Genomic DNA, 26,770 nt, shown 5'->3' on the forward strand with positions numbered 1-26,770 from the left:
CCCGCGCCTCAGCCAGGCCAATGGAGCGGGAGAACACACGTTCCCGCCTCCTCGCCCCTGGCTGCGGGAAATATCCCCAGCAGGTGTGAAAGAAGTCCCTGGATCCCTGGCTGCCCTTCCCCCTCCTTCCCAGGGGTCCCTCTAAGCCGGGCTCACGGGGCACAGAAAGCCCACTAGCAAGGCTGCTACAAATGAATAGCAGAACGAATGGTGGGGAGGGGGGGAGTGGGCCTCGGCTTCCATGGAAACCGCTGGGGTCCTTCCTCCCCCTCCCTAACCGTGCGGGATGGGGAAGGAGAGCGCGAGCCGGGTAACGGGCGGGGGGTGGGGGGAGGAAGAAAGGAGGGGGGCGCCCGAGGGGAAGCTGTGGCGCGGCTTCCCGCGCGCTGTCAGTTACGAGCGCGCGAGGCGGGCAGGTGCCGCCGGGTTGGCCAGCGCCCCGCGCGCGCCCGCCCGCCCCCTCGCCGGATTCGCTGCTCGCGCGCGCCCGCGCGCTGTCAATCAGCGCCCGACCCGCCGCCGCGGGCCGCGGGGAGCCTAAAGGCTACGGCTCGGCCGGGGCCCGCCCCGCCCCGCGGGCTGTCAAGAGCGGCACGAGCGCGGGGGAGCCCCGGCCGCCCGCGCTCAGGGCAGCCGCTGCCCCCGCCCCCGCCGCGCGCGCGCGCCTCCGTAGCCACGCCCCCTCCCGCCCGGCGCGAGGCGCGGGCGACAAGGAGGAGAAGAAGAGGAGGAGGAGGAGGAGGAGGAAGACGGCAGCGGCGACCACCCTTCTTCGGCCCTGCTGGGGCCGGGCCCGCCGGGCGCTGCGTCCCGCCCCTGACCCGCCTCCTCTGCCTCCGGCGTGGGGAGCCGGGCTGAGGCGGAGAGGGGCTGCCGAGAGGCTGGCGGCTGGGCTCGGTTTCCTGCTCAGTGGGCGTCAGTTGGGCCCCGCCGCGCCCCGCCCCCTCCGCCGCTCTCCCTGCCCCTCGCCGCCCGGCCGGCCGGCTCGGAGCTGTCACTCAAGGCGGCGGGCTGAGGCCGGCGGCGGCGGCGGGCGGAGAGACAGGCAGCTACGCCACAGCCCAGCGGCGGCCATTCGTGGAAAAATAGGCCGTCCCGCTCCTCCCAGCTCCGGCTGCGACCGGCCTTCTCCCCGCTACCCCCACCCCACCCTCCGCCTCCTCCTCCTCCTTCTCCTCCCCCCTAGAGCGGCGCCTCAGCGGGGCATTAATGCGGGATGAGCGGTATGTAACCCCCTCCCTCTCTCCCTCCTGTGCACACCCCTCCCTCCCTCCGCTCCTCCCTCCACCCTTCATCCCCCCTCTATCCCGCCCTCCCGGGTTCCCCCTTTTCTTCCCTCATTCTCCCCCTTGCTACCCCGCCCTTCTTCACTCTTCTTTTATTGCCCTCCACCCCTCTGTTCTTCTTCCTCTCATACCCCCTTTCTTCTCTTCCTCCGCTGTGTGCCCCTCTGACTTGCCTCCTCCGTTCCTCCCTCCTCCATTCCCCTTTTCTTCGCTATCCCTCCCTCCTGTGCACATCCCTCCCTCCTTCATTCCTCTTTTCCTCCCTCTTTCCCTCCCCTGCTCAACCCTCCTCCTGCCCCCTAAAGCATCGACGGCCACTCAGTGGCCGTCGATGCTTTAGGGGGCAGGAGGAGGAGGAGGGTTGTGGGTGGTTTTTTCCTGCTGTCTCTGGGAGAGGAAACCAAACCTCCCCTTTCTGGGTGTTAACTCTCCAGCCCCCATGGGTTGGGTTTCAAACCACGTTTCTTAGGACTCGTTCTTTTGTAATAATGCTTTGCACTGTTGTTTTCATGAAGAGGTAAAGGCGAGAAGCAGGGAACCAAAAATGATATGCGCATAGGTTTTGTTATTGTATAAATGAAGGTGAATAATTAACCTGTTACACTTGATATTTTTGCAGATCAAAAGAAGGAGGAAACTATGCCCACAGAGGGAGAGAAATCTCCCGAGGCAGAAAATAGCAGCAATAATAATAAAAAAGGGAAAACTGGAGGCTCACAGGTAAAGCACACACACCCAAATAGGGAAGTACCCAAATTATTATCATTTAAAATGAAATGTTCAGCTAATAGTATTTCCTGCTTAGGGCATCTTTCTTTGGGTTGGATGAAATATAGTTGATTGAGTGAAATATCTTTACTGCCTGGACATGTTTTTTGTTTGCATTTTAGAGTGATCAGCTGCTTTCCATATATTACAGATGCTCTTTTTTATTCACTTTTTAATTCCTCTGGGGGGAGGGGGAAGATTGGAGGGAGGAAGAAATGGTCCTGGCTGTCACATATTCATTGATAACTGGTGGCCTTATGTTTAAAAATTATTTACAGGAACATGTACTTCCTCATTCAGAGCTGTGTGATTGGTCTCCGTATGTAGAAACACTCTTCCCCCCCCCCCCCCACTTCCTGTGTAAATTTGAATAGTTATTTCTGATGGTTTGTGTTCATGCTCTTCTGAATCTGCTCCGTTTTTCCTTTATGGATAGGATTCTCAGCCTTCACCTCTGGCTTTGCTAGCAGCCACTTGCAGCAAAATAGGAACTCCTGGTGAGAATCAAGCAACTGGACAACAGCAGATTATTATAGATCCAAATCAAGGTTTGGTGCAGCTTCAAAATCAGCCACAACAGTTAGAATTAGTAACAACTCAGCTTGCTGGAAACACTTGGCAGCTTGTTGCTGCTGCTCCTTCTGCTTCAAAAGAGAATAATGTTGCTCAACAAGGATCCTCTGTTGCCTCGAGCGCAGCTAGTCCCTCCAGCAGTAACAATGGAAGTTCATCTCCTTCAAAAACCAAATCGGGGAATTCTTCTGCAACAAACCCTGGACAATTTCAAGTCATTCAAGTACAAAATCCAAGTGGCAGTGTCCAGTACCAAGTGATCCCACAGATTCAGACAACAGAAGGTCAACAAGTTCAAATCAATCCTGCTAATGCTACTGCTGTACAAGATATACAGGGTCAAATTCAGCTTATTCCTGCGGGGAATAATCAAGCTATCCTCACAGCTGCAAACAGGACAGCTTCGGGGAATATTATTGCTCAAAACCTAGGAAATCAGACAGTTCCAGTCCAAATTAGGCCTGGTGTTTCCATACCATTGCAGCTGCAAACTATTCCTGGTACTCAAGCACAGGTTGTAACAACTTTACCTATAAACATTGGTGGAGTAACCCTAGCATTGCCTGTGATAAACAATGTCGCAGCAGGAGGAGGTTCTGGACAAGTTGGCCAGTCTACTGAGAGTGGAGTTTCCAATGGAAGTCAGCTAGCATCTACACCTGTCACCACTGCCTCCGTTAGTACAATGCCAGAATCTCCTTCCTCATCTTCCACTTCTACGACTACTGCCTCAACATCTCTAACTAGCGGTGACACTTTAGTAAGCTCTGCAGAAACAGGCCAGTACACAAGCACAACAGGTAGCAGTTCAGAGCAGACAACTGAAGAACCTCAAACAACTGCTACAGACTCTGAAGCCCAGAGTTCCAGTCAGCTCCAGTCGAATGGACTACAGAACGTTCAGGATCAGTCAGGTTCCCTTCAGCAGGTCCAAATTGTAGGTCAGCCCATTCTGCAGCAAATACAGATCCAGCAGCCTCAACAGCAGATTATTCAGGCCATTCCTCCACAGTCATTTCAGCTCCAGTCAGGGCAAACTCTACAGACCATCCAGCAGCAGCCTTTGCAGAATGTTCAGCTGCAGGCAGTGAGTCCAACTCAGGTGCTCATTAGGGCTCCAACTTTAACACCATCAGGGCAAATCAGCTGGCAAACTGTACAGGTTCAGAATCTACAAAGCCTTTCCAATCTTCAAGTTCAAAATGCTGGGTTACCCCAGCAACTAACCATTACCCCTGTATCTTCAAGTGGTGGCACAGCTATTGCTCAGATTGCACCAGTAGCTGTTGCTGGTACGCCAATCACACTGAACGCTGCCCAGCTTGCTTCAGTACCTAATCTCCAAACAGTAAGTGTCGCCAACCTGGGTGCTGCAGGAGTTCAAGTTCAAGGAGTTCCAGTTACCATTACCAGTGTTGCAGGTGAGTGGTCTGACAAAGTATTTTACTACTGCAAGAATATCAGATGGTTTCTTAATGCTTTTTTTTCAGGCTTTCTGTAGTAAATTTGAAACCCTTAACTGTAAACCTTATCACTAAAATTCAGGATTTCAATGTAGCTGACACCTCTCCTAAACACTGAGCTAATATTACCAATTGCATCAATATCAGTTACTACCTCAGTTGAAATGGAACTATTAGTATTTAATAGGACAAAAAGAAAACATCATTTAAGAATTGTTTTAAAGATGCGTGGGCTTTGAGAGGGAATATGAGGCTATTCTGTTAAAGCTTTGATTTAAAAAAAAAAAACAAAAACCAACAACAAAACCTTCTTCCAACCAGATAGTACTGCTAATTTTGCTGGGTGGGGCATATGGGATGAGGAAGGAGACACTAAGTGAGCTGGGGAAATCTCATGTCATAGCAAGTGTTTTGTATGGAAGGGTTTATAATATTCTGTATTAGCTCCTAAAATTGTTCCCTCTGCAAAGAGATTAAATGGAATAAGGTACACCTATGCACAGCACAGTTCCTGTGATTTGTGTTGTGTATTTTGGGGTTTTTTGATCTCATAACTGTAGTTCAGTACTTAATACTGAACTTACGACTTGCATTATGAAATACCTGTTTGATTATGCTCTTATAATAGTTGGAGCAGGATTGATTAAAAGGCTTTAGGCTGGATAATGGAACTTAGTTCTAAAGCAGATTCTATGCAAGGTTCTCTGTGGTATTTCACAAGGGCATTTCACTTGTAAACTTTTAAAGATTTATATAAAACTTGATTTAGGTGTTCTTTGCTAGCTTGATAACCATGTGCAAGAACTTGGTTTTACTTCATGCAAGTGGAAGTCTTCTAATCTGGTAGTTGAACTCTTTTTTTCTTTTTTTTTTTTTTAAATCTCTATCTGCAGTTGGGCTGTTGTGAATATGAAACCGTAAGAAAAAACTCATGTCTAAGTGCTGTTCAGCTGACATTAAAGCCAGTATGGCAACACGATACTATACTTTTAATAATGAGGGAATTTTGTACTTGAATTTTATCTGCTATGGTACTCTTTGGCATCTAGTGGCATGTTGAAATCTTAAGAGTGGAATTGGATGCATTAAACCTAGCTTACTGAAGGAATATTATTCTAGGTAATCCAAATTAAAATCTTAACCTTCTGGTGTTTGGTTTTAATGGTTCCAACCAGAAGATTGTGCTTGCTGGAAGTCACCAGATGCTACAATAGGCTATGGTCTAATCTGCCTTGGAAAACTTTCCTTGATGAGAGAGTGCTGATTGGCTCCAGTTGTTAGACAGAAGCTGATACTTTCATAGGGGACTCTGTATGGGAAGTCTGCTTTGGGAGAAGCTTGGCGTTGGTAAATGGGTAAATGGTAAAATGCATGCTTTTCTTTTTTTATTTTTTCTTTTTTTTTGTCTCTCCTTACTAACGGCTTACGACTGTTTACTAGACACTAGTAGGAATTTGAAAGAAAAATTTTGAATATCATATTGCTAAGTTACCTTGATTGCACGTCTGATTATCTGTGATGTCCTCTGGAAAATAAAGGGGTTGACATTTGTAACTGAGGATGAAAGAAGGGGAGTTGCAGGTGTGGTCCTTAAAGAAGCCTAAGTCATACAAGTTCTGTTGCTTGGGTGGTGTTTTTATTTTTGTGTGTGTGTGTTTAACTTGCAGCAGTGAGCATCTGCGAACTGATATTTCTATTCTTTCTCTGTGGAACCTGAGTCTGTCAATGTGAATTCTTTTGTACATGAATTGATCTCCTCAGAAACGGATCATTTCTTACAAGAGAGCAGTAACAGTAGGTGTTAGAAATAAGCCATGTGTAGGATGTCCAGAAAGTATAAGGGAACAGATGAGTGAAAGACTCAACCCATGTGTCAGCTCAGGTGCTCTGGCTTTTTTAGGAGAAAAGAGCTTTTTTGGGTTTCAAGCAAACCCAAACAATCAAGCCAGCCCACTTTTTTTTTTTTTTTTTTGGGGGGGGGGGGAGGAGGAGGAATATCTATCTGAAATAACTGTTTGGTTTGTGTTGTATTTCTCTGTTATGAATATTAGTTTTCCTTGCTATTATTACAAAGAAGTAATTTGGGTACTGCAAAACTAATTAAAATGCAATAAATGAAACAGTAAAGCAATAGGACTCTTAACTGTAAATAACAAAACTCTTTAGCTTAAAATTCTTAGGGAAATGTTATGCTATAGAGCTATGTTGGGAAAGCTTCTTTAGGCACTAATATTCTTGTCAAGCAGATTCTAAATTCTGGAAGACACACATCTCACATTGGGAAGAAAAATATTAAAACATTCAAGTAAATATTTTGGTCTGCTTTATAACCTTTGTTCTGAGTCACTGGTCTCAGGGTATGTAGGCTCTACTGTAAACCAAGCAGAGTGGGTAAAGCATGTGAGTTGTGTGGATTTTTTTGTTTGTTTGGTGGAAAGCTCAGATGTGTTGCTTTTGGTGAGTGTCACATTCAGAATTGTATGTTATATATGGGCAAAAGCAGAGAAGTTCTCATATCGTTTCGCTTTCTGACCTGAGTGAAAAATCATTCAGCATCAGTGATGTAGAAGAAATTTTGTAGAAGTAAAAGACCTACAAAGCATCACATGAAGGAATAATTGAAGGTACAGAAGAAAGTTGGATGAGGAGGAGATAGAAATTAAGTATCTGAGCCTTAAAAAAAAAAATCTTTAAATAATGATTTAGTACATAGCTTGATTAGCTCTGAATTAAGTAAAAGCAAGAGTGTTTATCTGAACATGTAGAAATCTGCAAATACCTGGCTTGCTATGAGATCAGTTCTGTCATAGTCAGCTTCCTATGAGCAGGTTTTGTGCAATGTAACAGCATTTATTTAGTGCTATATGAATTGTAGTATTTTTATACCTCATTCCCTGGGGAACAGGATAGTCTTTAATGTTAATCTGAAACAAAATAAATGTTGGCTTCCTGAGTTTACCCTATGAGAGTTTGGTACAAGCAAATGATACACAGCTACAACTCTCTTGCCTTTTTAAGGCTTCTGCTGTAATAGCTGTGTATTCAAGGTCAAAGGTTCCCCCCCTCCCTTCTTACAATAAGGTAACCTTTACTTAAAAGATTATTTTCAGGCCCTTTTGTTTATCTGGATGTGTTTACTTGACAATATAAGTGACTGGGTAGAAGGAGCTTGTTTTAAAACTGGTATGGTTCTAAAATACCATAAGGTTCATAAAACCATTACCCTTTTGTAGGCTAGGTTCCTCTGTCTCTCAACACATTGATGTTTGTTTTGGGAACAGCATGGAATGTGAACGTTGGATAGCGATAAATGTGGGGTGAAATATGGGGGGCTAGTTAAATTGTTAATGAAATGCTTAAGTATATCAGTTTGTCTGCAAAAGTTGTTCTGCCTGTGTAATTTCTTAAGCTGGGGCCTTCAGAAGAAGTCACAAGCTTTTCCGAACTTGTTCAACACTTGTTGACAGTTGGAATACATTGGACCTCTCTTAATGGTAGAGATGGTGACTTTTCAGGTTTTTTTTTTTCTTCTCCCTCAGAAGAAACAGGGAATTAAAGTAATGGTTCATACTTGTCTCAACTTTGATTATACCTCTTGAAATTATCGCTACATGAAGATGAAGGTGTCTGACTGTCCTTATATGGGACATTTTTTAAGTTGCAAGTAACTTATGTGGACCTGGTCGAGTTTTGTTAGTCTCATGTCATGGGTTCCACCACTTAGCAACTCCGGTTCTAGCCGCTTTAAGATGGGTGGTGGCATGGTCCAAATTATGGGGAAATTTTTGAGTTCATCCACCAAAATAGCATAGAAGAACTTCTGTTCAGTGGATTTTTTTGCCTGACAATACTCTAGTAAGAGAGCTTGCAGGGATGAGGGTCTCTTGCAGGGTTGTGCTGTAGACTTTAAACCAGTTGTTAATTACATGAAGTCCAATATTAAGTGTTCTCATTGGGGCACTTCATTACCGAGTGGGAAACAGAAGTAGGGTAAGTTGCATTGCTTTTTTTAACGTGAGTAACTAAGACTTTTTTCCTTTTTTTCCATCAACTGCTTCTACTGCACTACTACTGTTAGTTATGCAGTTTGCTAGTATCTCCAGGTCTCCTGCTTCCTCATGCATTTTTCTCACTTGCCTGCATCCACCTTCTGTTTGTCCTGCAGGCTTTGTCTTCCCTTTCTTGCCTTATTGAGTCTTCTTTTGTGAGAGCTGCTAATTCTGTGACTTGCTGTTCAAAGACTGAAGACGTTCAACCAGCATGAGTGGAATATCCAAACAGACTTCTCAGGGTGGGGGGAAGAGCAGGGGTGAGGAAGTTAAAGATTTTGGTAAAACGTTTCCAACAAGAATAAAATGATAAATAAGAGATTAAATGTGTGTAATTCAGAAATGTAGGAGTCAGAGGTGTCTAACTATATATTTAGTCTTTGACAGTGTTTGATGCTGACTGCAAGCAATGCATGCAAGAATAACCTGCTTTCTCAGATACTGTTCCACCTGTCAGGGGTCTGTAGCTCAAGTTTTCATGAGCCAGAAGTGGTCATTTTTATATTGAATGGATTTTTTTTCTTATATGAATTTCTCTTTTGAACCCATGTAAATTGTTGACATGCTCAGCACTTGCTGGTAATAAATTCAGTGCCTTCACTGTTGTATAAAATACATTTTTAACTGATAGTCTTCATTTCTCATAACACAAGAATTAAAAAGAGGTATTTCATCTTTGTACCATCCATGAACTTCTATATCTCTATCATATATATTAGATATTCAGGGAAGGAGAGGGTTGTTTAGCCTGAAGTCCTGGACTATTAAACTTGCATCACTACATGAGAAAAATAGGTTTTCATGTGAGTCTCCTACTTGCTCGTGTTAATATGACAGCAAGTATGAGTAGACTCAAATCTCAATGGTTTTGTAGCTAAGCAAAGCAGGGGAGCCTTTAGGTGGTGATGAGGTGAAAAGGGTTTAAAATAGCTACAAGTATGTACAAGCAAATGGGCAAATATAAATACTGGTTGTGAAAGTCAAAGGAGCTAAAGGATGGTGGTTGCATGATGTTTGAACAACATCCAGTGTTCCCCTGGATGTTCAAAGACAGGGAAGCTGTGGCAAATACCTTTAAAGAAACGGAAGCTGCAAGATGTGGAATCTGCAGTGAAAAGATAAGTGCAAAGAATTGAGCTCTCCTCTACAAAAAGAGAAAAAACAAATGCAGAAGGTGTTCTTAATTTTTACATCCTAGTATGTTACTTGGCATTCTAGACAGTCTTCTGCTGCGAGTGTTTGAAAAGCAGTTGGGAAGAATATGGAAATTTAGCATGCTTTTCCCCAAGGTCATGAAGGGTCACTTACAACTGTTCTCACTTTGCCTTGAGCTGAGGGTTGTTGCAGAATCGCAGTGTTCTAAGTACTATAACACTTGACGTTCTCTTCAGATGCTTCAGAGTAGTTGTAAGAGAAGCATCTTCTAATGACAAGATTGCTTTGGTTGTGGGGTTTTCTTAAACTGAAATTCAAAATAGTGGCTGCAACAGTGTATCAACAAACCATGATAATATTTGACTAGGTGATGATAGCTTAAAAATAGTGTCAGTATGCTATTTCTGAACCTGATGCGTATGGAAACCACAATTTATTTGTGCAACTAAATTGTCTGTGGAGAATAATTGTGGTATGCCTCAGTAAAATAAGTCTTTGGTGCCTGACCTGTGAGTAGCAGGACACATCTTCGTTACTTCTGGATGAACTGGGGAGGGGAAGTATCTTATGTAATGCCTTTGCTCAAAATTACATGGTGAAACAGGCTTCCAATGAACAATTTCTCCACTAGTAACTTCAAGAAATAGGTGCAAGTTCTTAAGCTCTTCAAAGAAGATCATTAGGAAAACTATTTCAGAATTAGAGTATTTGGTCTTATAAAAACATTTCAGCAGTACAGGTGCTCGCTCTGAGAATATTAGTTCCTGCTCACCCTCCTGTTAACACACACAGAGTGGAAAATGAATTGACTAAATTTTCTTGTTCAGAAAATGTGTCAAGGAATAAAATGCTTCTTTGAATGATACTGCACATCTTCATCAGCCTGTTACTACTACTACCTTTTTTTTTTTTTTGGCATGAAGTTCTAAGGGGAACATTATTTTCAAGTGTAAACAGTATTATTGCTGAAAAACAACTCTTTCCTTTGATTGGTTTTAATCAAATATACTTAGGTCAATACAGCGTATGAATAAAACAACTTTTATCACAGCTCTTGAAATGGTCAGGACTGCATATGAAATGTATGTTTTTTTTCTAATTCGTATTTTGCTCTGGCCATATGAAACTTTCACCAGAACTATAGTTCTGGATATCCTTGGTCTCTTGGGAAACTTAGCATCCCAGTGCATGCTTACATTAGTTTGGAATACAGTTAAATAAATTTCTGTGCATGTTATTTTTTAAGAATAGTGTTTGCAGTGGTCCATAGTACTACTGACACTGAACCAGTCATATACCTTGATAAGCTGGTCGTTGGTAACCATATTATCCCAGCATGCATAGTTAGTCTTAATAGTCTTGCAAACTAGTATCATATTGTTGTAAACAGATCAGTTAATATCTTTGTGCCAAAATACCTGGAATGCATGATAGGTACTTAAAGTATACAACACTTGAATTACAAGTCTGCCTTTCCTTACCTATAGGATGATTTCAAGTAATGACATGAACACGTTTCCTTGAGCAAAATACTGAAGTCTAAGCAATATGGGCCTTAGTTGTCTTGTTTCTTTGGTTGTCAGGAATTAACTTTGAGTAAAACATCAAGCTTCTTAGGTTAGGTTCTGTACCAGAAAGGAAGGACAGGTAAGATTAAGCATCCTTTTTAAGGAGTAACTGTGTTACAGAAGAGTTAGCAGAACTTCTAAGGGGCTGGGTCTTAGATGCTTACGTGACACTTCTGTCATTTTGTAATATGTAGCTTGATTGGTCCTTGTCTGATAAAGGCTGTAACTAGGTGTAACAGTTGTTACAGCTCTAACAAATTAATCATTGATAGTGATCAGCCCATCTACCCATAAGCTGTAATAAATCCAAAGCTTCTATCTCATATCTAGTTTTACTGTAAAATATCTTTAAGACCATTTTATACATCTTGTCTTTCCTGAGAACAATTTTAGTCTCTTGTTAGAAGCTTTTTAAATTCTGAACAAATTTATCAAATATTATACAACCTCTCAGAATTGAAGAGAGAGAACTTTAAAACTAGGTTGTTTTCTGTTCTCCATGTCTACATACCTGTTTACTAATCCCTCCTGTGCGCAGAAGCATATTTATTTTTATTTTGATCAATATAAAGGTAACATTTTATATAGCTGAAATGTTTACTTAAAGGATATTTATGAACACTCTAGTCAAGCATCAGCTTGGAAGTATGAAATAGTACATAAAGCAGCTAAGCTGTAGTAAAAAAAAGGATACTAAAAACTTATCATGTATTTCCTGTCAACTGCCTTCTGTCTTCTCAAGATTAGGCTATTACTGTTTCTGTGGTAATTGACTTACACAGACATTGAACTAAAATGCTGAAAAATAGACTAGTTAACTCTCTGAAATCAGTATTTTAGCTTACCTATGGAAGAAGCATTTAAGATGGGTGCATATTTTGATTGTTACAGGTTGTCAGGTATTGCGCTCCTCTATTTACACTATAAAGTCTAAAGTCAACAAATTTACTTCCCTGAAGTAAAGGGGAAGAGTAGGAAGAAAGAACTTGACCAAGTTCTGCCGTGCCTGTAAGCTACAGAATAAGCTGAGAGTTGGGTGGAAAGGGCTGTTTTCAGTGAAAACAAACATAAAAACTCATTTTCTTTACGTTCACTGCAAGTTTCTATGCCATGTATGTGACATTCTACAGCACAGAAGTGCATGCTGTTGTCTGTAAAGAAGTCTTCAAGAAGACTTAACCAAAATACTCTTTGACTTCAACAAAGATAAAAATCACTTTTTTGAAAGGTTCCCTTTCTGTAGTAGTATAACAAGTTAATTTCTCTGATTGGGTCAGTGGACAGTGTGTTCTTTAGAATACCTAATAAATAGACCATATTCCTCCCACCCACCCCCAGTTAAACCCTATTAAAATAACAGCAAACCATCTGGAACCCCCAGGGATGTTGCCTGGTTTTGACTGAAACCTCTACTTGATTGTGCAAGACTAAATTTTGTGAAAATGCAGCTTCATAGTTGATGTTTTGCATTTTTTACTTATAGCATTTCCTATGTTATGTTTGTGCGAACCCTTTGCTATGTTTAATAAAGTAACACAGAGAACTGGCTTTCAGTTAAATGAAAAATACTGCAGTCTGGAAAAATTATTTTTCTGTATGAAAATACTTGAAGTGACTTTATGTTGCCCTAATGCATCTGGGTAAAGCCTTCTATTTTTGAAAAGCTATTAAAATATCTTCATAAATTTTCATGGTTATGTTTTATATTTGTCTTGTTGGTAAGAATCTTACACAAAGGAAAAACATTTTTAAAGACTTGTTAAACCCTCAGAAACCTTAGTTATTACTGCTGTAGACATCCAGCTTTTAAGTGACACTTTTCCACAGAAATCAAGCTTAGTTAATCATGATGCTCAGTAATTTTTTGAGCGTACTGGCCCATTTGATGTAGAAGGAAAGCTCCTGGGGGAGAAGATCCAAGTTCTACAAATTTTGTCAAAATCTGCAGTGGCAGAAGATAGAAGTTTGCTGCATTGTCCTTTCAGTTAGTAGGAAAGACGGAGCTATTTAGTTAATGCTGCAGTTGTTTATACTAGAAACTGTTCTTGCTTATAGTAGCACCCGGGCATTATGTGCTGAGACAACCCAAACTTTGGATGAGCCCAACTATGATACAATTCTTTCTCTATTCAAAACTGTTCTTTCCTGAAGAATATGTGGGTCCCTTGAACAGGCCACTGAGCAGTTTCTGTTCTGGGGAATTTCTCTTTAACTTACCATTTCTCAAGATCTTGATGAACTACTACTTTAGAGCAGGATTGCCTGCGTACCATTTAAGTAACACCAAATTATGTTATGGCTTCTGCGTAAATGCTGCAGTTCACTTGTCTTCATATATTTAATTATAAAATGTGATTTTTTTCATTTTTCTTCAGTATAAAATCTTCTTTCTAGTAGACTATTTTGAAAGAAATTATCTCTGACTGTATAAACTGTTGTCACAGCCTTTTTTAAATTTTGAAATCTTGACTAATTTTAATCAAAGTAGATTATTTCTATTTCACTATAGAAAAAGAGTGCCTGGAAAGGATGTTTGCAAGCTGACTGCAGTTGGGGTATGGAGGGGAAAGGGAGATGTGAGACCACCTTCTCCCCCAACCCCCTACTTTGCCTCAGTAAGTTGTTCAATCTGTGAGTTGTAGCATCAGCTCTAAAGCTTACAAAGCTTTGGAGCTCTGCAGGCGGTCATAAGCTTTACTTTAGCTGTCCTGCAGTAATATATACATTGAATTATGGATGTTAGTCATGACCTTCTCTTTCATTTTTTGGTATATACAATATACAAATTTTTTTTATAACATTTACTACTCTAGCTCTAGGTGCTTTTTTTTTTTTTTTTTTTTTCTCCTCTGAACTGTTCCTCAGCTTTTGCGAGAAGGTACACAGCAGTGGGATACCTCTCTGTTGATAATGCTGCCATCTTTTTTTTGTCGATCAGTGATGAGCAAAATTTTCTTTGGAAGCTGAGTACCAGAAACTGTAAGTGCCTTTTGGGTTTTTTTTGTCTTACATTTCTCTTCCTTCCAAGATCCGTTTTCTAAAGCTTGAACTCCAGTGATCCCTGAATCTTCAAAGTTACAACCCTTTCTGCTCTGCTTGGCTCAAAGAGCAGTTTTTCATGCTTACAAAGTAAGGTGAAAAAGAACAGCGTGATAGGAGTGCTTGTCCACTGTGCGCTAAAGTATGTGTGGCTTGTGGATGGCCAAGCCTAATAACCATGATCTTCAGTTTTCAGTCACTCTATAGGAAGCTTTTACTTGGGTAACTTACGTTAGCTTTTTCTAATCACCACACGCAGTTATGGGAGCTCTTATTTTGCAAGTTACTTTGAAATCTAAAATTGATCTTTATTTTTTTTAAATCTGCCTCCCTGGGAAGTGCTTGAAAAAGTTAATTTTTCTTGCATGAATGAGTTAGATTCTTATATACAGGAATACCAACTGTTAAGATGCCGTTTTAGCGCAAAATTGGAAAGAGAAATAAGCAATTCTGAAGAAAAAGATATACAATCCTCCATCTTGATAAATTGAGTTTGTGGTAATGAGTTATACATTTACTTGACTCTTTGGGAAAGATTAGTGGCTAAAATCATGTAGGTCTTATATTTAAGAAACTTGAAGAACATCCTTCATCTTATTTTTAATTATTCAGTTGTAAACATATAGTAAAAGTCTGTATTTTTTTAATATTGCAGGCAGTGAAGGTCTTACTGCACTTAATTTGTCAAATGAGTAGTATGTCAAGTTGCCTTGTTGTTTTATTTGACACAGGAAAACGTGCAATGATTACTCCCCAAAAGAAAGGGAGAGTTCTAAACAGAAGTGAAAATAAAATGGAGTAATTGCCATCAGTGTTACTTTGTGCACTAACGTTTTGTTGTAACTTAAAGTTGTAACCTGACAATATATATAATAAACTTCAATTTTTTTGTACAAGTTCAGTGATTATTTTGTTAAGGAGAGAACATTTCACAATTTCAAGAAACTGCTATTAAAAATAAATTATGGGAGTTTAAGAAAAACTGTCTTCCAAAAGCAGGTGTGAATGTGCAGTGACTACTTTGACAGCTCCTGTGTAACAACATAAATGAAGTGTGACCTTGACTGTTCCCTCAGTTAGTGATCTGTTTTAGACCTATTTCTGAAATCTTCTATGTTGAAATACGAGAGTTCTTGTTACTGAAAAGCCTGGCTATGAATGATGAAGTATAGTGATATTAAGTCTTGTGGTTTTGAGTTTGTGAGGAAGAAGTAAAGTTAAGTGATCTCATGCTTGTAGCAGAATTTCTGGAAGGCTTTAAATGGTATTTTTATGACCTTTGCAACAACTCATATGGTTTATTTTTAAAAGGTCTTTTTTCCTCTTTCTAGAAACTGACAGTAGATTATTCTGTTTCTTTATAAGTAGCATTATCTCAACTACCTCTTTTAAGAATTAGCAGGGTTTGTTTTCCTTCTTTTAAAGGAAGAGCCAGTAAATGTACACCTTCTCTATGGAAAAATCCTCTTTATATGAGATTTTAGAAATTACATCAAATTTTGTAAGCTGCCTAAAAATTCATGTCAACATTAAATAACACCTCAGTATCCTTTCTTTATTAAATTCAATTTAAGAAATAACAGAATGCCTCATTTACATCCACCATTAGTTGCCAATTTGTGAAGAATTTTTTTTTTTTCGTTAGGAAAATAGGAAAAAAGGCAGCAGCACATTCAGCAAGCTTTAGCCCATCTGATGCGGCCACCAAGGCTGATAAGCTCTGGCACTGTTGTGTAGTTTGTACTGTAATAGTTTTGGTCTAGCTTGAGGGAAGGCAATCTCACCTTATCAAATAGATGTAGTGTTGAGTTGTTATATGCCTAGTAAAACTCCTTCATGTCTTTGGATAGCTGCAGCCTTTGGTGCAGCTCTTTCTACCGAGGTTTTAATTCAGTACTCCTCTCCATAGCTAAATAGTGCTAGTACTTGCCCTCCTTTTTTTTTTTTTTTTTTTTGAGGGGGGGGGGGATTAAGGCTCTTGAAACTCTATTTCTCTTGTTAGCGAGATGAAGATTGATTCCTGTGCTTTGCTCAATCTTACAGACTCAAAATTACCTTGATTTTAGTAATTTTTTTAATGCTGTATATCTTTTCATTTTTTCTTAATACATGTAAATGGTGTAATGGTAAAAGCTTTTACTGATCCTTAGTAAATCGTAGTATATTATTAAAAAAAAAAATAAAACTCACTAAATCCCTCCCCAAAATGATGTGACTCAAAAATACGGTGGGCTTACTTTAAGCTTTAGACCAGAGCCTGTTCTGTCAGTTGTTTCATGAAAACTTACTGATCTTTCTTCCTGAGAAAGACTTTCAACAAACCTTAAATATACTCACTTTACTCATAAATGACAAGAATGAAGAATTTCCTATTTAACACCTTTAAAGGAGAATAGATGCATGTATTTTTATCCTGTGCGCTCTTAGCGTGATAGCTTCTTGGGATGCTGTTTCAGGCATCCATAACAAAAGAATTAAATCCAGGAATTTAAATATAAAAAAATTAGAGTCTTTTCTAATAAACATTATTTACCAAAGGCTTACATAACTGGAGGAACTGGATATCTGATAGCTATTCCTTTACCTCAAAAAGTAGAGATTTGCTTAGTGAATATTGTGACCTGGATCTTTAAATAATGCTATTTATGTGATATTTTGAGAGTTTCAGAACCTTCTGCCCTGATTTTAGTAAATGGAATTGAAAGGAAGGGGAGTTTAAAATAATCAACAGCTCTGCAAGCTTAATTTAAAGAAGAAAGTCAACATTCACATTAAGAAATGTAGTACCTTTGTTAACACTATCCAAAGAGCATGTAATTACTGTTTAACTGAAATCATATGGTGACTATAATTGCCTGAGCAGCCTTACGCTTAGCATTTTACTGTCTTTTGTATTTTGCTGTCACCTTTAAATTTATTGTGAAGCGTTCCTACTGAAATATATCAGTATATCATGTTTAATAAGTAGACTAAAGTTGTAGCTCTATAGTGTGTATGTTACACTCCAAGATAGTCCTCATGTGGACCATGCAAGTATTCGTTAGAGAACAGATGACAAAGATTGGAGAAACCACAGGCTGGATAAAGTATATGTCAGTGATTGTACTGAATATTCTGAAGAAGTATCAGAAGACTTGTGTTCCTGGTTATCTCATGAACCAAGTTTTGGTCTCTAAGCCATATCTAATCAGCACAATGTGTGTGACTCCGAAATACTGAACAGGCTTCCCCATAAATGAGAGCTGGCCAGATCCAGCAAAAGTTGTGACAGATGTTTGCTACTGTAACATTAATGATGGAGCACAAAAAGGGTTCTAAGTGCATCATTTCATATCTTACTTGAAAAATCTCAGTCTGGGAAAAGTTACATTGAAACAATATTAATTAAAGAATATTCAAGAAAAAAAATGAAAGAAAATGATGCTACTCAGCTGTGTTCTGACCATGGAACAGTTAGGTGCCAGGACTTTTTTGGCCAAACAAGACTTTCCGTTGTGGATGGAGTCACCTGTCTAACATCCTTCTTGATGACAAAGGATGACTGTTGTTAATGTACCTATTGGAGAAATATCATCAGAGACTGCAGTACATGTGGCCATAATAGCTGTTATACCTTTAGCTTTTGCAGTGACCATTCACAGACTGTCTTCGTTTATAGTGTTAGCCCAGTTGTTTAAAGGAATTTGCGTTTTGAGTCTGCCTAATAAGAGGGCTGACAGCACTTTATAGTCTGTAAAGTACCCCAAGCTGAGCTAGTTCTTCCTTCCTATTAATTATTTACCTTTGGCTAACCAAAAACTAAAGCTGGTTTTAACATAAGTAATAACAATATCATGTTTAGATGAGTATAATATGTATTAAAAAAAAGTGGGCTGCTGCCTTTGATTCTGGTTATTCTTATACTCATTCACTAATTCAGCAACTTTAACAGCCTGATTGACCTTGGACTAGCATTTTCTGTGGAAGCTCATGTCCTGTTCTGCCACTATTAGGCCCAAGTGCTAGATATTACTATCTGCGTTTATGCCCCAATGTTCTCCATACTCTATCATCATCTTCCTGGAGGACTACTCTCATCGGTGCCTTTTGCTAACATCAGGTTTATTGCTCTACTGAGGTATGAAGAGGTCTCGTGAGAACATGGGAGAGAAGTTTATTTCCAATATTCTCTCTTTCTGAAACGAAAGAGTTTGTGCCCTCCTTGACATATGGAGGCTCTACGCTGTATATTAAGATTTTATTTCTTCACTTGTTCCTCTGCTGCAAATTCCAGGCTTCTTTTAGACTTTTTTTTTCTCTAGTATTAATATCTAGCTGTTCGACAGCAAGTGAGATTCAGTCATTATCACTTCTGGGTTTGCAGTTGTTCTTTCTAGAGAATCAAAAGTACTCGGTAAGTATCGGTCAATAATTGTGGTGCACTTAAGAAAACAAGGAATGCATATTTATTCATATCTAGGAAGATCAGGTGCAAGTTCCAGGCTGAAGCAAAGAGAAGGAATTGGGAAAATTCAGGTAAAAATAACCTGGTACTGACCTAGGCACAACATGGATTAATTATTTCTTATCTCATAGCCAACGCTGACCTGCTGGGAGATAGAACCTCCTAAAGGGACTAAGCTCTATATATCATGTTCTTTAGTCTTAACCTACTTGCTTATAATGTAGTGGTGTTTGTTAGGTTTAGTCTATATCTGTTATCATGGCACTATATCCAAGTTAGTCTGTCCAAGCACGTGTAGTTCCTCAGTAATCGTGAATAAAGTAATCGTTATTTCGCAGTGTTGTATATGAACTCACTTGGTAGCTAGGCACCTTAGGCTTTAGAAAGGGTATTCTCAGTCTTATCCCCACTGATGATTTCTTTCACACATGCCTGAGAAGTATGTTGGAGTGCCCATTTGAATCACTCTGAATCATGTTACCTCCAAGTGATTTCTTACTTTTAAATTAACGCTTCAATACTGAGGATTGCCAGACAGGGCATATAGAGTATTTTGGTCTATTGTGAGGAACATTGTGTTGGTAAGTGCATTATATCAATAAATAAAATAGTATTTCCCCTTCTTTCCCATTTGTGTATAACCACTGAATTTTTGAAAATGGCAGCTTCTTAGCGTGTTGTGCCTGTTGCTGACAGGACTGGCATTCAGTGTTATTAGATTTCAACTGCCAGTCATGTCTTTGTGTCAGATTGTTTTCTCAAACCTTATAGTACTAATGTATTTAGGAAAGCAAACATACTAGTACTCTGCTGCTCAAGAAACTATACTTACCTGTACTGGAACATTCTATTTTGCTTTAACATCAAGACAGTCTTCCTGATTTGCTTTGATCAAAAAAGGCAATGAGATCCATGAACTTATGCAAGGAAATTGAATCTTTAATGCATCAAGTCAATCTTAGAATTCCATTTGATTCAATAAAGCTGTTTTTCCAGTCATCTTGCAACCATACTCCTATCTGCACAACACATCAAAAAAGTTATTCTCACTTTTAAAAACTCTAGTATGCTAGCTTGTTCAAGCTTACTCCTTTTGTTTGTGGATGTTACAGGAATATCAGCAAGCGGAAGAATTTCATCTTAGAAGCTTTAGTTATTCATTGTGTTTGCATTTGTTGCCAGCTGAGTAGTTGAGGTGTTCCTTTCAGACTTTAAAGCGTTTTAGCAGAACACTGGTGACCTGGCATCCTGTTTCAAAAACATACTGATTTTTGCCCTTTTCTAGACGCTAAGACTGTAACGAGGCAAGAAGAACAAATTCTGAGTTCCAAAAGTCAGTAGTGCTATCTGTTTGAATCCCCATTCTCACTCTCTAGAGTATTTTTATCAACAGTCACTTACTGAGAGATCTGTACTGACGTTTAGTTAAGGAAACAAGATTTGCCTTACAATAAACGTAGTCCTTTTTGTAGGCTGTTAGAGTGAATTTGTGTAGTCTCTCTGTTCAAACTTTTCAGGGTCCCAGGCTATGAGTACTGATAGATTAACGTGCAGTTTGTTGCTTTGCTCCTTTCCTATTTTCATGACTTCATGTTGGAACACCAGCTACGCAGTCCTGAAAGACCTCATTAAGTAAGAGAGTCTTATCTAATGTAAATAAAGTGCATCCATGTTAGACTCTGTGTTGATTGAGTACTTACAGGTATCACAGATACTGTAGAAGTGACAATTCTGTATGCGCCATATAACAACTTTTTAAATGGACTAATGTTAGTTTTCTGAATGTACATATATTTTCTAAGGTTATTATAGAGATATTAGCTGGCAATAGATTTAATATTTCTATATAATGTTTTGTTTAATATTTTTAATTTATCTCAGCTTTTGAGAAAAAGAAATTGCCTGTTAAATTAGTTTACATTTCCTAATATTGCTCAGTATTTTGCTGTCTTGTACTGTTTTAATAACACATGACATTGAACTTGGGAGTAGCTTGAGCTAGCAGGTAAGTCTTCTGGCAGTGCTTCAGGAAAACTGGTAAAATAGCTGGCTGCAATATTTTTTTTTGTAGTTTCCCTTAATTTCAGTGGATTTTGTTATACAGTTTATTTGTGCAATTCACTTATTTAAAAGGCCAATAAAAGGTACAAAGATATTCTTATTTTACAGGTCAACAGCAAGGACAAGATGGAGGAGTAAAAGTTCAGCAAGCCACAATAGCCCCTGTAACTGTAGCAGTAGGTGGCATTGCTAATGCAGCAATTGGTGCTGTTAGTCCTGATCAGATAACACAAGTGCAGCTGCAACAAGCTCAACAAGCTTCTGACCAGGAAGTGCAACCTGGCAAGAGACTGAGAAGAGTTGCCTGCTCATGTCCTAACTGTAGAGAGGGAGAAGGAAGGTAAATCAATAAATATTTAGTCAATTTATTACTGCTTGCCTAATTTGAGCATGACTTTTTTTGTATTGCCTGCAGGTTTTTAATCCTGCCTGTTAGAAAGTATGCTTCTATGTTTCTTTTTCGATAGGGGAGTATAATTTTCTCAGTTAACAGGAATACTTGTCTTCAGTTAGTTAATAATATTTTAGAATATTATTACTCACCTGTTTAAATTTTATCTTTTTAGGAGCAGCAATGAGCCAGGAAAAAAGAAGCAACATATCTGTCATATTGAAGGATGTGGAAAAGTTTATGGCAAGACATCTCATCTTCGGGCACATCTGCGTTGGCATACTGGTGAAAGGCCATTTGTATGCAACTGGATTTTTTGTGGCAAGCGATTTACAAGGAGTGATGAGTTGCAAAGACATAGAAGAACCCACACAGGTTGGTCACCCCTCTCTGTATATGTAATACAGCAGGTCTGAATCATAACTGTTAAACCATGGCCATTATATCAAAGAAAAGATCCCATTAGGATCTCTGAAAACTACGTATATATGTAAATAAAGTAACTTAAAAAGAGGAATTGGTAGATCTTAGTTTTTTATCAGTGCAAGGTGTGTGTGAAATCAAATAATTAAAATGATCTGTTCAAACAGTTCTTCTCTATCTGTGCTAGAAAGAGATGACCTTCTCATCATAGATAGCTGATGTACAGTAGCTAGTGTCTGGTCTTAATTCGACATATTTTCTTGAGCTTGTAGGGTGGCTGTGAGCCAGGCAGCTGATTCCTCACTTGGACTAGTTCAATTTTTAATAAATTTAACCTAGTCTGTTCATCTGATTTGGTCTACTTGGGAAGTTTCATGATGTTTCAAGAGAGACTTGATAAAGCAAGTTCTCTTAACAGTTCAAGTTAGAAAGGTGGACCTTTCAGAAACTGAATATTCTATCAGTCCTCATACTTCTAGTCCCAGAAAGGCTTCCCCCCACCACCACCACTCAACTCAGTCTCAGAAGATAACACTCAAAGGAAACCTACAAACCCATGACATTCAAACACTAATGGTGCTTTTTAGTATGGTGAACCTCTGCCCTTCTGCCCCTCATGAAACAGATTCATGGAGCTTTGAGATTCACGTTTCCAAATTGTCTTCTCATCATTGTAGTCTGAATAAAGTTATTTTCTGATGCTATCAAATCACTTTTTTAGGTTCTTTATGTCTCCTGCCATACACTGTCAGGTATGAAGTTTATGAAAATGGTCATCTAAAATTAGTGCCCTAAAGTGACCTAATGACCTAAAATTCAAAGTATACACCAGATAATCACAGCATAGCAAATATTTGTTGAAAGCAATTTAAGAATGAAGAGTGTTGACAAGAGCCAAAAGCCTATGACTGAACAGCGCAGGTCTGCAAATCAAATGTGTAGAGAAGAAAACGTTACTTTCAAAAGGACATTTCAGACATTCAGTAGAGAAGTGTCAGATACAAATGATCAAAGAAAAATAGGACTTAATGCTCTCTTTCAGTAACATTTTGGTTTTGTTCTTCTTTTAAAAAAGGTGAAAAGAGATTTGAGTGCCCAGAATGTGCTAAGAGGTTTATGAGAAGTGACCATCTCTCAAAACATGTCAAAACTCACCAGAACAAGAAAGGTGGTGGAACAGCTCTTGCTATTGTTACCTCAGGAGAACTGGACTCTTCGGTTACTGAGGTTCTTGGTTCTCCAAGAATTGTCACTGTTGCTGCCATTTCTCAAGATTCAAACCCAGCAACCCCTAATGTTTCAACAAACATGGAGGAATTCTGAAAGGATCATTTATATAGAGACGCCTAGTGCTGCACTTACGTTTACATACCTTTCAGGATATGGAAGTGGGCTGGTAAAGTGGATGACAGAGCAGGAAATCATGTATTCAGTCTTGACTTCTGTAAGTGTTCCAGGTTGGAGGGTCAGCATGGGAAGTGTACACTGGTGCAACAAGAAAAAAATTTCAAAAATACAAACAACGCAAATTGATGAACTGGATAAACAGATGGGGGAATATTATTTCCATACTGTACTTTTTTAGTTATATATCTGTATATCATGTAATGATTTTAAATGAGCTTTTCCCTCTATTTTAGCATTATATGTTAATATGTTTGTAAAATCAGATAATGTCAATGTAAAACAGGGTGAACCTTGATGAGGATTGATATCATTTGATGAAGGTACTTTGTTTTTAAATATAGTTTTGTAATATTTTCATGGGAACATCCTTTTCCCTTAAGGCACAACAAAACTGAATACAGATTGAGTGGTAATGGAAGGATTTTAGTTTTTTGCTCAGTCCATAGAACATGTCAATTGATTTTGGCCGTCTTTTCTCAAGTTTTGGAATTACTCAAATAGCAGCTGGACTATACATGCTGCAAAGCGGATCTGAGGAAGACCTCAGGTAATTTTGACCACTACATTATAGTAGTGTGTATAAATGACAATCAGTGAGTTCTAATCCTTCTCTTTCTTTGGAGAGTTAAGGTTATGTAGAATTAGTGTATACAGTAGGAAAGACTGAAGCGTAGAAGGATATTAACATAAGAGTTTGCAAAAATAATGGTATCTTTATGTAGGATGAAAATGAATATGGCAACTTGTATGTCAATTTGGGGTATTTCATTTCATTATATTTTAAAGCACCAGTGGTCTGTTTCCAGCCTGTAGGTAACATGAATCATAAATATCAATCTTAAATAGTTACTTGTTTTAATTTTGTTAGAATTCATGGACATTAATCAGAGAAGTGTCTCCATGAGTGTTGTAGCTCATTCTCCAGTTTATTCTTCCTGTAAATACTAGTTATTATATTGTGGTTAACGTGTTGAGTTCTTTGTGCTTTGACTTAATAGCCAAAGAAAAGAATTAATTATCACATTTTAACCAAAAAAGGCATTGTAAGTAAAATGTTTTCTCTCCTTTCCCCTAAATATTACGGTCTTTATTCTCTCTCCAAGGATAATATGTGGTCTGGTAATAAGTGTGTCACTTTTGAAATCTTACGCTGAGCCTCCAACCACAAAACAAAATGGGGAAAGAGGAATATAGCTATCTCTGTTACAAAGCTTTTGATTTGAAAGGTTTGGTTAAATTTTCAGATGTGTCAGTTTAATAGGAATATAGAGGAAATGAAAAAACTAAAACAAAAAAACCCTGTGCATGTTTATGAAAAAACTCCAGTGCATACAAGGAGGAAAGATGGCCAAATATTTCATACTCAGGATTTTGAATTATTCCCGTAGGCATAGATGTATCTTTTACAAAGGCAATTATTTGGTAATAATGCTCATGACCTTTTTTTTTAATTTTACACCAAAATATTTTTGATGTAACTAAAGGAAGTACAGTGCAAGGATAAGGTTTTTTCCTACAAATTACAAAAGGAAGAATGTGTTCGGTAACTGTTGGTTTGAGACACATAACAGATACCTTGTGCGTTCCCTCACAAAACATATACTTCTCATCTGAATACTTTATCAATCTTGTGGTGTTTTGTGTATTTTTGAAGCAAGAGAAATACCAATCATTGTTTACACTGTGTACACTTTAGGCCAGCCCTTTGTAGCAAAATACTAAGCTGAAAGTATTTTATACTTTCAGTTTACCTAAAAAGCTTTGAGATTAAAGAAAAAATTTTACACTGTGGTTATAAATTTCAAGTTTCTTAAAGCTTTTGTAGACTTGTAACAAAGTCTTTAAATTTTAGTTGGGTTTTGTACATTATTTTGTATATTTTATTTAAAGTACTCTTAACTGATGTATCTGGATTTAAAACATCAGAATCAATTAGATGTTACATTTAATACAGATGAACATTAGGTAGTATTAACTGTTAATTTTATTATATAGGAAACAAAATGTCAAATATATATTTTATCATTATGCTTCACAATCAGTGCTATAAATTTCTTTATGCAAAGAAGAACTTTCCTAATATTATTACCATGTTTCCTAGAAGTTAACAATTTTTGTAAACTGAAGTTATTAGCATTCTGCACAACCATTTCATATATATTTTTTTCATGCATACTTATGTATGCAGATGGGAAACTGAAGTCATTTTTAATCTACAATGAATCCCTATTATAGATGTATCAAAATCTAAATCTGGTTGGCTTCATAGCATCTCAAGTACATTAACTTGTGTTAGCAGGTGCACGTTTTACCACTGGAATTAGAAACATTTTGACAGTCTGTTCTGCATACCATCCGGAATCCACTTTTCTGTCTTAAAAGGATCGTAAATTTCAATGTCCTTTATTTGACTCAGTGGGATATAGCTGTTGTAAGTAATAGGGCACAGATGTGCAGTAGTATCTTGTTTAATGGCATTTCACTGTTCATTCCCTTTGCCACCGTTAAAAATTTTTGCTTTATTGTAATTATCAGTGCAAAGTGTATTTACCATGGTAGAACTCCAGTGTTAGAATAGTTTTTTTCTTAAAATATGCTTTCTTTGGTTAGGTTTGTGTATGTGTTGCCGATTACATTAGAAATTGGTGTTAAGTCATTATTTATCACATTCTTTCACGAGAGCAGTAATAAAAGTGTGTAATCTAGGAGAAAAAGTTAATTTGTCAAAGTTAGGTAAGCATGACGTTTAGGTCCTATTTTTCAATTTTATAACTGTTTTATTGCAACAATATTTGTATTTAAGTCTTCATTTTAATGCCTTGTGGTGTTTTTTTTTATGCATGTCACTGAATTGTCATCCCGCAAGAATTGATGTGCAGCATAGGGTATTAAATCTACATAATGATTTTGAAACAGAAAAATAGTTGATGGTAAAAATGTAAATGTTTTGCAAAAATTCCTTATAAAAAAGTTTTGTAGTAATATTTCACTTGTAAATTTTTCTAAAAAAAAAAAAAATGGAAAAGAAAAAAAATGAACGCGTAACGTTTCCCCTCATGTAGAATTTAGAAATTAATTCTGCCAGCAAAGCCTGTAAGGCATTAATTTGACACTTTTACATTACTGATTTGTATAATTTTTGGTGGGTTTGGAACTAAAATCATGTACAAGTTGTTGCCTGCAATAACATTTTGCAAGTAACCTATTAAAATTCCCTTGAGTTTAAAAGGTTTCTTCATTTAATTACTTATAATATAAAGCAGCAATAAATTATGTTTGAATGATAATCTGTTCATCAAGAAGAACACTAGAAAGCAAATGCTTCTCAATGGGGAAAGGTTGGCAGCAGCTTCTGGATTTGTGTAATTAAGACCTGTACTTGCTGGTCAGCGTTTCCCAACTGGCAGACTCCCAAAAGGGAATTAAAGCAGCAGATTCTAGCTCAGCATGAATTCTGTTGGGTTTGTTCAGTTCTTGGGAAAGGAAGTTACAGTTATTCCAGAATACGCACATTTTTATCGAAGAAAATTGCAGGTGAGTAACTGAAAGGAAAACTTTGCTAAGGTAAGGAATAGGGGGGAAAAAGGGAGGAGAAAAAAACAAAAAGAAAATAATTTAGAATTCCATTTAAGAGAAGTGTCATAACTTTGCAGACAGGAAACGATTAGAAAAAAATGAACTGTTTTTAAAAGAAAGCTGAAAGTACTGACTTCAATACATACTGAGTTTTTCTTCATGAAATGTAAATAGGATTTTCACTCTTTTATTGTCTTATACCAAAAGAACTCCAATATGTTGATGGTAAGCCTTCCAGTACTTTTACGGTGAATAATCAGTAGTATTTCACAAAGGAGGAAATAAATACCAAGACGACCACTGCTTCTTCTGTCAAGCTCAAAAGAAAAGGTAATTAAAAATTTGTGACTTCTAATCTTGTACTGCAAGACAGAATCATCTTTCCCGTTTTCTAATTGAGACCTAAAATCAATTATCTTTACAGTATGTTTGATTAAATGCCTGTTTAATTTCAAGTCTCATTAACCTCTATTTGAATGTAATGATTCTAATGTCAGACAAACTTATTTACTGAAGTCAAAATATGTAATAATTCAAAGTAAGTGCCTCTGACCAACTAGTATGTCT

At 38.3% G+C, this 26,770-nt stretch overlaps 1 protein-coding gene across 2 annotated transcripts; it reads left to right on the plus strand.

Annotated features, from left to right (window-relative positions):
* Nucleotides 1-691: 691 nt before the first annotated feature.
* SP4 (Sp4 transcription factor) lies at nt 692-25,611 on the plus strand. 2 transcript variants are annotated; one of them, XM_068935063.1, is made up of 6 exons: nt 692-1,223; nt 1,906-2,006; nt 2,491-4,048; nt 20,515-20,746; nt 20,973-21,172; nt 22,296-25,611. In XM_068935063.1, the coding sequence occupies exons 1-6, from the start codon at nt 1,217-1,219 to the stop codon at nt 22,541-22,543; spliced, it is 2,346 nt and encodes a 781-aa protein (XP_068791164.1). In that variant the 5' UTR covers nt 692-1,216; the 3' UTR covers nt 22,544-25,611. The 2 variants fall into 2 exon arrangements, with proteins under 2 accessions (XP_068791164.1, XP_009676229.1); XM_009677934.2 differs by lacking the exon at nt 692-1,223 and adding an exon at nt 1,620-1,803.
* Nucleotides 25,612-26,770: the final 1,159 nt, after the last annotated feature.

This window comes from Struthio camelus, chromosome 2, assembly GCF_040807025.1.
Source record: "Struthio camelus isolate bStrCam1 chromosome 2, bStrCam1.hap1, whole genome shotgun sequence".
NCBI classification, from domain to species: domain Eukaryota; kingdom Metazoa; phylum Chordata; class Aves; order Struthioniformes; family Struthionidae; genus Struthio; species Struthio camelus.

Coding starts and splice junctions, on each gene's coding strand:
- SP4 (XM_068935063.1), top strand. Junction 4,049..20,514: donor TACCATTACCAGTGTTGCAG/GTGAGTGGTCTG, acceptor CTTATTTTACAG/GTCAACAGCAAGGACAAGAT. Junction 20,747..20,972: donor TGTAGAGAGGGAGAAGGAAG/GTAAATCAATAA, acceptor TTATCTTTTTAG/GAGCAGCAATGAGCCAGGAA.